Source organism: Schistocerca cancellata, chromosome 5 (genome assembly GCF_023864275.1).
Source record: "Schistocerca cancellata isolate TAMUIC-IGC-003103 chromosome 5, iqSchCanc2.1, whole genome shotgun sequence".
Taxonomy (NCBI): domain Eukaryota; kingdom Metazoa; phylum Arthropoda; class Insecta; order Orthoptera; family Acrididae; genus Schistocerca; species Schistocerca cancellata.
In genome coordinates, this window is record NC_064630.1 from 155,761,697 (window position 1) to 155,777,421 (window position 15,725).

The 15,725-nt window shown below is 38.5% G+C and overlaps 1 protein-coding gene across 1 annotated transcript in view; it reads left to right on the top strand.

Annotated features, from left to right (window-relative positions):
* LOC126188956 (papilin) overlaps positions 1-15,725 on the top strand; it is a 260,366-nt gene that overhangs the window by 26,071 nt on the left and 218,570 nt on the right. Inside the window, exons 4-7 of the mRNA XM_049930714.1 lie at positions 7,321-7,401; positions 7,479-7,651; positions 11,519-11,654; positions 13,655-13,995. Of these exons, the coding sequence (XP_049786671.1) occupies positions 7,321-7,401; positions 7,479-7,651; positions 11,519-11,654; positions 13,655-13,995 (731 nt within the window). The remainder of the gene's footprint in view (positions 1-7,320; positions 7,402-7,478; positions 7,652-11,518; positions 11,655-13,654; positions 13,996-15,725) is intronic.

Consider the following 15,725-nt stretch of genomic DNA (forward strand, 5'->3'; position numbering starts at 1 on the left):
CAGCAGGAGAACCACATGTAAAAGGTATTACAGTTTTCAAGCTTTCAGAGCCAGTGGCTCCTTTTTCTGGCAGAAGGGTTAAAGAGGATGGAAGAAGAATGAAGGAAAAGGACTGGTGAGATTTAGAAAAAGGGGTAGAGTACAGAAAAAATACCTAGAAACCTGGATCAGGGGAGACATACTGGATGGGAAGAGAAGGAAAGACTGATTGTTGAGGACATCACCAGAAGAGACTTAAAAACCTGAGAGCTTAAAGGTTGAAGACAGGGTAATATGCAAGACAGAGATTACTGCTAAAACATTGTGCATGTGTTAATAAGAGTGAACAGCTAAGTGCATTGTATGTGATAGAGTTGTGGGCACAATGTTTTAGCAGTAATCTCTGTCTTGCACATTAGCATATTTTTCACCTTTAAGCTCACAGGTTTTCAAATCTTGTCCGATGCAGTCCCAAACAATCAGTCTTTCCTTCTCATTCTGTCTGGTAGGTCTCCCCTGACCCAGGGTTCTGGATGACTTTTCCAAACTCTACCCCTTTTCCTAAAACTTACAATCCTTTTCCTTCAGCCCTCTTCCTTCCCCTTCAATCCTTATGCCAGAAGAAGCAGCCACTGGCTCCGAAAGCTTATGAGCTGTAATACCTTTTACATGTATGTTCTCCTGCCACCATTTGTAGAGTAGATTTTTTATTTAGCCAATTACATTATAACTACAAAAGATAAACCACAGATATTAAATGTGAATGTTACCCTGCGTAAATTTTCCAATTTTACTTGAACAATAGTGCAAAAACTTTGCAGTTTTGCCATGATACTCTTTCACATGTGCTATGCTCTTGTGATGTTTTGCCAATGAATTAACAATAGAACTGTGGAAAATGTGATGCAAATAGAAGAGCAGGAAAGAGTCATTTGAACCATAATGAGATTTCCATTAAAAAATACACAGTAGGGTTAGAGTAGGACCTACATTGTCTCCAATCATTTACATGTCATGTGGGCTTTTCAATAAAAACTTTACCTCGAAGCTCTAAAACTTTTAGATTTATATTTCGAATAGATAACATTGCTTATTCACCCAGAAATGTTACCTGTTACTAGAGCTACTAACACTTCTTTTTTTATTTCACTTTTTTGTTTCTAAACATTGAAATTACCCTATGAACAGGTTATTGGTACATTTCATACACAATACCTCCCAGATGGAATATTTGCATTTCTCATTGATGTGGTTGATCTTGTTTTCTTTACACATTTCAGTTTGACACTTCTTTCGATTATTTGATTTGTCCATTCCATTGGCTTTCTTGCTCCTTTCTTGATTTTTGTTTTCTTCCCATTCTTGAATTCATATAGCAGCTGAAGAATGAACAGTTTCCTCTACATGTTATTTTTGGTTATTTAATTGCAAATGATCCATGCATTTATTGCCCCCATAGCTACGATATTGTAAAAGACTTGCATTGACAGTTTGTTGCAAGCAATCTCAGCTGAATATTTACAACTCGTCCATATCATACTTTTTGGCATTATAGGAAGTAACACTATCTGGTTTCTTCATTCCTCCCTCACTCACTGCTGCTTCAGGATGTAGTGTGCTGAGAATAATGACATTCCTATTTTTCTTCCTTTACTACACTGCAGGGGTGCATTCTGGCTTATCAGTCTTCTTCAAGATCACAGTGGAATGTAAGTCAGAACTGTTCTTCTTCACACACACATGGCGATTCCTCAGCAAATATTGTTCCCTCTAATGCCATTTTTTTCTGTATAACTTTCTTGGCAAGCTGAAGGAATGTGAAGTAAGTGTCTGTTGTCATGCACCTTGCTTTTCTTGGAAGTAATTGTCCATCAGTTGTAATATTTTCATCAGGGTGGCAACATTGGTAGCAGTTTTGCACAAATTTGTTCCGTATTTCAGAAATAAGAGTGAACTTATCAACAAGGATGCATTGAGCTCAGCATGACTTCTCATTTAAGTGGAGGACTCTGATAACTTCACAGACTCTGTCTCTTCTCATTTTATTCCTGATAAAATTAGGTCTCCAAGAACTTGACCAAAGGTCATCTGAGCAAACACTTTTAGCACAAAATGTGCCTCTGGCATATAAGGTACCAGCATTGCCTTCAGATCCACAATCACTATGGTCTATATGGTGTTTTTTATTTGATTCTGTGTGTTTTTCATGCTACACAGCATTTATTCATCAAAAAGATGTCTGAAGGTACTGATGTCAGAATCATCCACTTGGAGGCTGCATATGCAGTGGGCTCTCCTTTCTCTTTCATGGCATTCGAAGCAGCCCCTCTTACATGCGGTGACATGTTCAGTGACATTCCATTCCATTCTATCTCTGACTGCCATCCGCATTGTTGTACCAGCTGACTCCTGAAACTGTTGTGGAAAGAACTGAGATGGGTAGTCATCAACTGATAGTGACTTCTCATCAATCTTCTATGTGGGTTGTCTCTGGCAGAGAATCACCTATGAATCTGATAAACATTCTCTTATTCAGTATCTAAGTACTCCAGAACACACTAAATCTCTTCATTAGTAAGATCGTGCTGACACGACATAATTGAAAATGCCTGTTACAGGCAAAAAATCGCTATCTAACTGATGAGGTGAACAACACATGAAATACGATTAGCAGTTCCATCATAGTGTCTAGTATTTAAGCCTTAGTGACAATATGTCTATCATTATTCGAGGCAGCCATCATTGACCAGAGCAAAATGCAGTGCAAATATCTTTGTAATTATGAGAATACCAATATTCTAAAAAGGAGTTATGCCAGGGGTCAGTTGACCCATACTGCCTTTCTAGGTATACTAAATGAAATTTCCATGAAATTTTGAAAACTTAGCAAATTCCAATACACTGTTGTCAGAAGTAGAAAAAATAGATAAATGTCATGAAATTTGTTGGAGAGTTGTTAAAAACTAAATTGGTTATTGTGGAAATTAAAATTGACTGTTCAAGGGTTGAACTGTTTTTTTCTTTTTCTCAGGGGGGAAGCTAGTGTTAATAAAGTAGTCCTCAACAAATGCCACTGATCCATTTCTATAGTCTGGAAAGGTGAAAAAAGTGGATCTAATGTACTCGTATCTAATTTGAAGAAGTTTGTGAAGCATATTTTAGTTAACAAGTTTTCATTTGCAACATGGAAACAGCTGTGTGAAGTTCCACTAAAAAATCTGACATTGTTGTTCAACAGCTTGTTGACTGAGACAGAAACACCTATATTTTTACTGACATTGAGTGACAGTTAAACTTCCTATTATGCATATATTTGAATGGAAATTACATTATGTATGCTATCAATTTTATACATGAATTCACCATTTAAAAAACTTTATCTTAAAAAACCAGATGTAAAATATGGCATTTCTTATTGCCTTGGCAGAATTACCTGCATATCATACAAAAGGATAATGATAATCTTAGCACATTCTTATACTGTAATTAAGTTTCTGCATTTTACTGTACATGTAATTGTGGGAGATGGATCTAAAAATTATCTTACTACAAGAATTTGCCACCAGTTTAATATTCCTGCCAGTCACCAAATAAGGAGTAGAGTTGTTATAATTTAAACTGGTCTGTGATACATATTAAATTGTGTATCTGCCCTATTTGTGTGCTACTTTTAAGTTGTTCTGAATTTCATTTAATACATGACAAAATTTACTTAGATACCCCAATCAGTGAAATATCTTCTTTTAATTGGGAATAAATTTTTTTAAAAAAGTCATATACACTAATAAACACAAGTGTCTATGTACTAGAAACCAAAGAGGCATGTCTGTTAGACAGCTGTACAAAAGTAAAAAAGAAGAAAGAGGGTAGAGCTGAAACAAATGTCCAGAAATTAGAACATCTGCTGAAATGAAATTAATTTTTAGTATTTGTTTAAAAAGTGTTCAACAATGAAAAGTGCTCATTTCCCATTCTGTCTGTATAACGGTGTAGTTGTTTCAAGATACATCATGCAATATTGGATGTTTTCCCATGGGGAAAGCACTTAATTACATAGATCAGTTTAATATCGACACTGTCTGACGTAAAGTGAAGCACCCTGAAAGGGAGGAGGGAATGAAATAAAAATTCACAAGTTGAGAGGATATGTGATGTTATTTCAGTCAGCACAAAACTGAGTCAAATTTAAAAAGAAATTGTCAGTAAAAAGCCAGTTATTAGTACGACTTTGCACCCCCTCCGGCCTGGATGACAGCACTTATTTGGTTGGGAAGGGTACTGCAAAGCCGTTATAGCCTATCCTGGGACAAGCTGCCCTCCAACTATTGTAACTCATCCCTGATATCCTGGATGCTGGCACCAGAACAGAATTGAGAACCAAGCTGATCCCACACAAACTATATTGGGAACTGATTGGGGATCCTTTCTGGCTGTGAGTGTATCTCAACATCATGCAGACAGTTCATAACCATGTGCCATTTCTGGATGAGAACTGAGGCAAGCCGGTCTTGATATCCTGGTCCCTGATATCTTGGGTAGTGGTACCAGTATGAAGTTGATATCTGAGCTAGTCCCACAAAAGTGCTATTGGGGCAGCTGAAGAGATTTTTCTGACAAAGGGAGTACCTCAATGTCATGCAGATAGTTTGTAGAGACACTTGCCACATGTGGACAAGAATTATGCCGATGAAAAACAGCACCACGAAATGGTCACACAAGAGGAACACAGGATGTCTGTGACATATACCATTGTGCCACCATAGTTCTATCACTCACTACCAGCTTTGACCCAAAGTCATTTCCAATGGCTCCTCACATCGTGACAAAAGGATTAACATTGCTGTGTCTCTCCAAAATGTTGGAAGAATGGGACCTCTCCCCAGGTCTCTGCCACACTCAACGACTGTGGTCAGCTGGGGTAGTACAGAACCACAAATCATCACTACACAATGCAACACCATTAATCAGTAATACATGCTTCCTGGTCACATCACAATTTCAAACACAACTGTTTGGGTTGTGATCTTAATGGCAGCCTGTGCCTAGGATGTTAAATCCCTACTGAGGTTGCTGCTAGTCTGTGACCAATGGTATCCAGGCAACATAGAATGATTTTGGGTGGCAGGCACTGATGTGAAGCGGTTACAATGCACTAGCAAACAATACCATGTAGTGGTCAGACGTGGTCAACTGGAACCATGATGACAAGTATGCTTGCCCTCATGTTGTTATACAGTCCGACAACGGGCCACTGTCACATACAAAGGCACTAAAAATCTGAATATTGCATGATTTGACTGCCAGCCTAATGGAGACTCACAATGAGTCACCTTTCAATCTCCTTCAGGTATTGGTAACACTGTCCCACATGAGTACATGGCATCTGATTCTGTTTATGTACTTTCCTTCTCATCTCGTGCAGTAAGTCTCCCCTGACCCATGATTCTGGGTGACTTTCCCTTTTTCGTAGACCTCTCAAGTCATTTTCCTTCAACCCTCTTCCTTCCCCTTCAAACTTCCTGCCTGAAGAAGGAGACACTGGCTCCCAAAGCTTGCCAATCACAACCTTCTTTTATTTGTGTGTTCTGCTGCCACTTGCTGAGTCGATTTTTTATGTATCCAATTAAATTATTTTGTATGCCCTACCAACTGCACCAGGTGGCCAAAGAAACCCAGATAGATCCTCCCAGCCAAGTAATGTCATACAATCATTTCATATATCCTACCAGGTCTGGTAACAATGAATGACACTAATGCACTCTGGTGGTCATTCTACTTGTCACAGAGAATTGCAGCTTTAATCATTTAATACTTACCAGTGGTGTGTACATGTACGAAGCTATGTTGGCATCCTGTCATGTCTTTTTTTTTAGGTCAGTGTAATAGTACAAGACATTCTATAGTAAGTTTGAGGTAATGTAAAAGTGTAACTGGATTCTGGAATTTATTTAGTGAGACATATTTTATATTGACTGTTGCCATTTCATATGACTTGAAATCAGCCAGTCACTTGCCATATGTTTGTTTTCAGATCATTAATTTTGGTTGTAAAAATACTGCAACTATTTGGTTGGTGCATAAGCTCTTAGCATTTTCATTTTGCGTGTGGGTATTCTAGTTGCTGTTGGTTTATTTATCAATTGTCATTTTTTATTTGTAGTTCACTGTTGCTATTTGAATTTCCATTTTGTCATTTGGAGATAGTGATGGATCTGTGGCTGCTAGAAAATGGAGTACCAGGTGGAAAAATCAAAACATTCAACATATTCTTCTGTTTGAGTTCAGGGGAAGGGTGACAGCCATGGAGGCAGCCAGAAACATTTGTGCCATGTATGGGGTTAATGCTACTGGACTGACCACAGCATGTTCAGGAAGACCTTTGGGGTATGGTGAAGATTGTTTAAACACATTAATCCACACTGATCCATGTCAGTGCATTCGAGAATTGGCAAATGTGATCATTCCACCATCATGTGACATTTGTATGCAATGGGAAAGGTTCAAAAATTGGGTGTTTGGGTACTGCATGCTCTAAGCCAGAATCACAAAAATCAGCAGGTGGCCATATGGACTTCTCTGCTTGCTCGCCATCACCTGGCTCATGAACAACACCAACCATTTCTATCTTGTATCATTCATGGTGATGACAAATGATGTCTTAATGCTAATGTAATGGAAAGAAAGGAATGGTTGAGCCCAAATAAAGCAGCAGTTCCCCATACAAAGAGGTGTGCACGTCTAGAAAAGATAATGTTATGCATCCGGTGGAACTGTGATGGCATGGTGTACTACAAATTGCTTACCCAAGGTGTAACAATCACTGCTGACATTTGTTGTCAACAGCTGAGACATATTGCAGATGCAATCCAAGAACAGTAACCACGAAGGCTCTGTGAAGTGGTACTACACAATGATAATGGCCGCCTGCATTCTGCTAGACTCACAAAAAATGCTGTATAGGAGTTGGGTTGGGAAGTTATTCCACACCCACCTTATTCACCTGATCTTGTTGCCCTCACATTTTCACCTTTTCTGCTCTCTTTTAAACAACCTCAAAGGAACTTCCTTGCAGTTAAAAATGTGTTCCAAACATGGGTTGATGAGTTCTTTGCCTCAAAAACACATTATCTCTACAATGCTGGAATTGAAAAGTTTCCCCAGCATTGGAAGACTGTTGTAAATAGTGAAGGAAAATATATTATTAATGACTAAATTGAATATTATATGTATCTGTTGTGGTTACTGAACTTACAGAAAAACACTAGGAACTTAAGCACCAACCCAATATTTTGCAATCAAAATCCTATAGTGTTAACTATTTTTTCCCTGTTTCTTCCTCAGGTTACAATGACATCCTTCTGATCCCTGCAGGAGCAACAAACATACGTGTTCATGAACTGAAGGCCTCTAGCAACTACTTAGGTTGGTGGTGTTCTGCCTGTCTTCATTAGCTGTTCGTTTTACTTTTGTTAGTATACTAAATCAAATACTGTTTCCAGCAATCAGAAATGAAAGTGGCCACTATTATTTAAATGGAAACTGGAGGATTGACTTTCCGAGAAGCCTAAGATTTGCTGGAACAATATTTCACTATGAGAGAGTCCCACATGCATTCTTGGCACCAGAATCCATCTCTGCTCTTGGTCCAACAAGGGAGGCTGTTTATATTGTGGTATGTATTATATCCATCTTGGTACATGAAAAGAAAAAGTATACTTTTTTCAAGAAGATTTAATCATTTCCTGAACTAAAATTGACTTTCCTGAACTACAATCAGCTGCAATTCATAATATTTCTTGTGTCTTAAAAATGAAATGACTGATGACAGCATGTAACAAATCAAATATGACAAATCACAAATAAAATTTGTTTTTCGAAGTAAGTACTGTACTCAAACTAATACCTAGCATATGCGGTATCAATCCAAAAGGCTCAGGTAGAAAATTTTACAATATATTCACATAGCATTTCCTATACCATTCATGTCACTGATATATCCCACTCCCCCAGAAACAGGAGCTCCTTTGAAAGACAACTCTGCTGTAATTCCTGCACAGATTTTTATGTGAACATGGCCAGCAAGTTGCTATCTACCTGCATCCACACAAATGGCCCTCATCAAACAGTGTTCACAAGCAAACTTGACCACCCACTGACATAGTAAGGTGCACAGCATTCAGCCCTGCACAATGTACTGCACAATATCCTGCACTGCATAAACCAAGCTATCTGTATCATCAGACATTAGGTTTCCTGGAATACACAGGTGGGACCTGTTCTTCAAAAACATCGTTCGCTCTCATATTATTTTTCTGTTATTATTATTTCTTCTGTGCCCTTGTTCCCAGACTGTTCCCTGCCCTTCCACCCTATCTCGCAATGTTTTTGCTTCTCTTTATCCATCAATTCAGTGAAATTTATAGGCGATAATTTGAGTTGTTTCCAAGTGCAGCTTCTGGAATAGTGCTGTGAGGCCACTTTTATGACAAAGAAACAAATAAATCTATACAAACTGCACATAAAACATTATTTCTGAGTATGTGTTCTCTGGTTTGAAGAGGCGTGTTAAGACTGACACAGTCTGTACTCATAAGTGCTGTGAGAAAAGCTAGGTTGTCCATTTCTACAAGCTTCTTATGACGGGTAGAGCCAAGTTTGCTTTGACGTAAAGCTTTATGTTCTTCTCGACAGAGAGCAGTAACGTGCAGAACCTACAGAAGAATGATTCTGCCATCTACTGACAATGTTAGAATAAAATTGTTGATGCTGTTATGGCCACTTGTTGACAAATTACCTGGTGAATTCTGCTTCTTGTTCTTTGGCCAACATTTGTTTGATAATTTTTCTGATGTTGCACCAGTACCAGTGATTGGCATTGTCAAATCTTTGCCCTTCATTGCTGGTCCACCACAAACAGTGGAAGGTGAAGCTTTGACAATGGCAGCCAAATGTGCTCACCAAACTTCAGGAAATTTATCAAATGAACGCTGTCCAGAGAACCCGAGATAGAATCCTACAGACAATTTGACAGTGTTAGAATACATTCTGGACTCAAACTTCCTGCAACCAAGTGTTACAGACTTCCTGCTAGTTAATGCTAATGCCTTGGGAAATGCAAATTAATGCTTAATTAAACCAAATGCAAAAATAATACACTTAAATACAGTTATAAATGGTTTGAATACAATTATGCCATCAAATTTAGAAACTAAGAGGCATTATTTCAGTATTATGAAAGGGATAGTTGCTGCTCACCATATAGCAGAGATGCTATAGGCACAACAAAAAGACAGTCAGAAAATGAGCTTTTTGCCAACAAGGCCTTCATCGAAAATAGACGCCATACACATACACACACACTCACACAACCACAACTCACATACACATGACCACTGTCTCTGGCAACTGAAGCCAGACTGCGAGCAGCAGCGCATGATGGGAGAGGCAACCTGGTGGTGTGGATAAAGACGAAGCTGAGGCAGGGAGAGGGAGGGACAGCATGGTAGGCGCAGGGGATGGTAAAGTACTGCTTGTGGGAGCATACAGGGACAAGGTGGAGAACAGGTAGGGCAGCTAGGTGCAGTCGGGAGGTTAGACAGGTGGGGGGAGTGGAAAAGAAGACAAGTCAAGTAAAAAGACTGAGGGTACGTTGGTGTAATAGAGGGCTGTGTAATGCTGGAATGGGAACAGGGAAGGGGCTAGATGGATAAGGACAATGACTAATGAAGGTTGATGTCAGGAGGATTATGGGCACAAAGGATATATTACAGGGAGAGTTCCCACCTGTGCAGTTCAAAAAATGTGGTGTTGGTGAGAAGGACATATTTAAATATGTCTGCTTGTGTCTGTATATGTGTGGATGGATATGTGTGTGTGTGCGAGTGTATACCCGTCCTTTTTTCCCCATAAGGTAAGTCTTTCCGCTCCCGGGACTGGAATGACTCCTTACCCTCTCCCTTAAAACCCACATCCTTTCGTCTTTCCCTCTCCTTCCCTCTTTCCTGATGAGGCAACAGTTTGTTGCGAAAGCTTGAATTTTGTGTGTATGTTTGTGTTTGTTTGTGTGTCTGTCGACCTGCCAGCACTTTCATTTGGTAAGTCACATCATCTTTGTTTTTAGGTATATTTTTCCTTCATGGAATGTTTCCTTCTATTATAACTATATATATATATATATATATATATATATATATATATAAAAATAGAGGGAAACATTCCACGTGGGAAAAATATATCTATATATATATAAAATAGAGGGAAACATTCCACGTGGAAAATATATATATATATATATATATATATATATATATATATATATAGTTATAATACATATATATATAAAATAGAGGGAAACATTCCACGTGGGAAATATATATCTAAAAACAAAGATGATGTAACTTAATGTAACTTACCAAGCGAAAGCGTTGGTATGTTGATAGACACACAAATAAACACAAGCGCACACACACAAAATTCAAGCTTTCGCAACCCATGGTTGCTTCATCAGGAAAGATATGTGCAGATGGATATGTGTGTGTGTGTGTGTGCGAGTGTATACCTGTCCTTTTTTCCCCCTAAGGTAAGTCTTTCCGCTCCCGGGGTTGGAATGACTCCTTACCCTCTCCCTTAAAACCCACATCCTTTCGTCTTTCCCTCTCCTTCCCTCTTTCCTTATGAAGCAACCGTGGGTTGCGAAAGCTTGAATTTTGTGTGTGTGTGCTTGTGTTTATTTGTGTGTCTATCAACATACCAACGCTTTCGATGGTAAGTTACATCATCTTTGTTTATATAAAAGCAACCCCCCCCCCTCTCTCTCTCTCTCTCTCTCTCTCTCTCTCTCTCTCTCTCACACACACACACACACACACACACACACACGCACGCACACGCACACGTGCAAAATTTCCTAACATGTTCTCCAGGAATATATGAAATTCTTACTGTACATAAGAAGAGTGCCGTTGTAACAAGTTGTTCCCGCTGTCCCTCCTGCTCCTCTCCCCCCCCCCCCCCCCCCACCGCCTCCCCACCCCATACCCACCCCATCCCCACACCCCTCCACCTCAGTGTAATGCCTCAGTAACCACTGTTTACCAAAGTGATACATGTTGAAGAGGAAAAAATATACTTTACAAAAGTTAGTGTTGAATGTATTGATAAAAGTTAGTTTAAGATATGTGTGGGCTTTATTTACATAGGAAGCCTTACTGTTAGTAACTAAGATGATCATGTTGGAAACTGCCATTGTGGAGAATTCTGAAATATGATAACTGACAATTTTTCACATCCTTCTCACACAGAGTCATCTTCTCTAGCAAAGGTTTTATGGTCTAATGCAGGAAGTATCTCTTAATTTTGATTATTAATCTGTAACATTTGGTGATGTTGCTTGTTTGGAGTGAATGTTATTTTAGTGTGAAACTTGTTTTGTGTTTATTTCACATTTTTTAAATGAAGGTTATTGAACACAATTATTTTTGTGAATCGTACAAGTAGAATGACATATTGCTTTCTTTTTCAAATATTTTTTTTCTTATAGCTTTTGTACCAAGGAACTAATCCTGGAATACATTATGAATACAGTATTCCTAAAGGAGTTTCACAGCCTACAGATCCAGACACCTACACATGGATCCCTGGAGAATTCTCAGACTGTACTGTGACATGTGGTGGAGGTAAAGCAAAAATAAATTTTTATTTATCTCCTATCAGTCCTTACAGTTGCATCTGTATATTTAATCCAGAATTCATACACATAACTCAGAAATCAGTCTCGTTATTATCCGATGCCCTCCCAGGTCTATTGGTAAATAAAGTGTAAGAGAAAAGAGTGTCTTTATAAACTCCACTACAGTTCCTAGTTTAGAAAGTGTACACAGATCTTTATGTATTTAACAAATTTCTGGAACACTGTGAAATGTGATGCTAAGAGCATGTTAATAATGAGTACTTTTTGTGATCCTGAAATTCAGTATTGCTACATCCAAGAAGGGGTTATGCAGCTGAGGAACAACAAAAAATGGAAGATGTGAGTATTGAACACAGTTTATTCCTCTACATACAAAGACAGAAAACAGAATTGTACAAAATTCAGTTACTGGACCTGCACTGCCACTGGGACATTGATAGTAAAATCCATGGAAGACACTGGTGATCAGAGTGCTGAGTAGAAGAAAACTCAGAATAGTTCAGTTCCTAGCAGAGCTGAAGTCTGGATGAGAGTGATCAAAATGCTTGGCATTATGGCAACAGCTGTAGCTTAGTCCAGGATGAGACTGCCTGGGTGTGGTGCTTTGTGTACTTATGAATCCCTAGTGGCATACGAATATGCCCACTGTCAGTGAACCTGTGGTAGTGTGACACAGCAGGATTGGATAGATGCCAATGTGAGCTATTTTGTCAGGGCATTCAGCTCAGTGTTGCTACGATACATCATCTTCCCTCCAAGAAACCCATTTTATTTGACAAGTAATACTCATGTGTTGATTGAACATGCCAGTAACAAATACAGCAATCTGAATTACTTCAATGTTTTCCTTTAATCTGACCTGATATGGATCCCAAAAACTTGAGTAGTACTCAAGAATAGGTCACACTAGCATCCTATATGCAGTCTCCTTTTAGATGAGGTACACTTTCCTAATAGTCTCCCAATAAATGTAAGTCTACCATTTGCATCCCCTACTACTGGCCTTACTTGGTCATTCCATTTCATGTCGCTTTTCAACGTTTTGCCGAGATATTTAATTGTCGTGACTGTGTCGAGCAGTGCACCACCAATATCGTATTTGAACAATACAGGGTTGTTTTTCCTACTCATAGCATTAACTTACATTAGTCTACATTTAGAGCTGCCATTCATCACACTAAATACAAATTCTGTCTAAGTCATCCTGTATCCTTCTACAGTTACTTTTATTTACACTACATCATCATCATCAAACAGTTGCAGATTGCTGCTCATCCTATCCACCAGGTTATGTGGGTATAGCATTGCACTATAAACCAGTCTGGAGTAATTAACTGCCAAGTGTCAATGCAGCGAATTGACATCTTAGGGTGAGAGGCGCTGTCAGCCTGATGACCAGTTATATGGAGTAAGAAGGTATACTGAGAGTGCAAGGGCAGTCTTTCAGTCCACAGATGCTGTGAGATACACCAGCCAGAGTCTCTAAAGCCAAGATGGGACATACAACAGCAGCAGGGCTTCCAGAAAAGCTGACCAGATGAGAAAACCAGGCTGAATGAAATCACTATTGTCTGATAGCTATGCCCAAGAATTCCAGCTTATTATGATTTCCAGACTAAAATTCTGTCACGAGGAAAGCACTAGCTTATTTGACTCTCATAAATACCATTCAGATCAGACCTCTCTCTCAGATGTTCTCAAGTTATTGCCAACACGACAGTGTTCTACTGTGTACATGATTGTATTTGTCAATTTTTGTTAAACTTACATTCTCTTAAAGCATTTTGGCCATATGTTTTGAGATTTAATGAGATGTTCTATGATACATTAGAGAAGCCTGCACTTCATATTTGAAAGAATTACTTTGTGTGAGACTGCACATGATAGTCTCAGGTGTTGGAGTGGTTGAATACAGAAATTTAATACATGAATTCATGAATTTAATATAAAATCTTCAAAAATCTAACTCATAAATTTGAATTCCAGGTTTCCAGGTGCGAAATGTATCATGTATCAGACGGAAAGATGGACTAGTTGTTCCTAATGATCTCTGCGATCCTTCATTAGAACCCAGAAGGAATGAATCTTGTGGTACAGATCCTTGCTTGCCTGAATGGTCTGTTAGTGACTGGAGCAGCTGTAGTGCTACTTGTGGTGGGGGAGTGCAGACAAGGCCAGTTTATTGTGAAAGAATAGTTAGCAACAACCTCCCATCTATAGTAGATGAGGAGCAATGTCTGGAAGTATTGGGTCCAAAACCTCTCACGTCACAACCGTGCAATCAAGATGTTGTGTGCCCAACATGGCATGTTGGCCCTTGGAGACCTGTAAGTACCATAAAAATTTCAGTTGTAAGATAAAAATCAAAATCAAATGAATATTATTGTTAGTTTGTATATTAATTGGAGTACTGTCATGGGCTGTGTCAACATTGCTTCAGATACATGTTGACTTACCTACATTCAATAATAAAAGATTGTTATTGTAACCTGTGTCCAAAATGAGTTTTTATCCTACACATTTCATATAAACTAGTATTCAGAAGGCAGAGATCTAAATGTACATTTAGATGTAAAGTTATTAGACAGTAATTATATGCAGATGTGAACAGAAATAGTCCATAACCTGGAATAGTGTAAATGAAATACGTAAGGCATTGAGTAGTACATTTGTATAATAAAATAATATTTTTAATATTAATTGGTTTAAAGTGTTATAAATTATACACTCTGAAAGTTCTTGTTTGACATTTCCCAGTATTGGTTGTTCAACACATGCTCATGTGATGGAAATAATGCATTGTTGCCAATTTTGCTCATCCAAATAATAACGTAAAGATGTTTCTTGAGATTGTACAACAGATTTTTTTTATGTTATACATTTGTGGCCAGTAGCTAGCTGTGTATGCTTCACTTGTATTTATTTACCAGCTTCCTGCTATTAATGTTGCTGTTTATTGTCATCGTAAAGAATGCTACAGTGTGAAGTGTCTCTTGGACTTCTCAATAAATATAACAATAGTAATTTATTTTCATTGTTGTACATTTAGTTGCTACATATTTTGACCATGCATTACAGTATTGCCGTAGTTAGTGTATACAATTTGGCATGCGGTGGTTAAACTTAGTATATTAAACTGCTCAAGACAGTTTTGCACCACCTTTATGACTCTCAGAGTTTGTTTTCTTGACAGAAACCAGAATACTCATTTGACCACAGAAAACTGAACACAGGGCGAGTCACTAACTATTGCCACCAACTCCAGAAGTATGATCAGAGGTGTAAGTTTGTGGGACAAAAGTTGCATGGGATAACGGGGGCCATAATATGATGTTGGTCTTTTGTTGCTAGTTGGGGTCACTTCAGAGATATGAAGGTCAACTTTATTTTCTTAAATGGGATGTTATAGTTTGTTACTTATTTTCTGATAGTGGCTATCAAGATGAATCCAATGATGTGTAACACTAAGGTCTTTGAGGGTCAACGAAGGTCACAAAGGTGGCATGAACATCCATTCACAGAAGGTGTTCGAAGTGATGACAATTGGTATCAATGTAGTGCTGCAAACTTCTTATCATGGATTGAGTGGTGTTCCTTATCACATAGGCACTTATTGAAGCACATGCTCTGACAATTCTCTCTCGCATATCTTCAGGTGTAGTTGGGATGTCTTTATAAACAAGAAAAAGTCCAGAGGCATCAAGTCTGGCGAACGAGCCGGCCATGACACATCTCCTCCACATCGAATCCAATGATTTGGGAATTGTCTCTACAACTCATTTCTAGCCATCAGTGAAAAATGTGCCAGACACCCATTGTGTTGATACCACATTCTGTTCCTTGTTCCTAAATGTATTTCTTCCAATAACAGACCTAAGTTTTCTTGCAGGAATGTGGTGTACTTCCTACCATTGAGATTTCCTTCTATGAAATAGGGGTCTATAATTCTGTCCTCCAGATTCCCACACCATACATTCACTGACCATGGTTTTTGGTGTGCAACTTGCCACAGCCAACATGGATTTTCAGTTGTCCAATAATGCATTTATGCAAATTA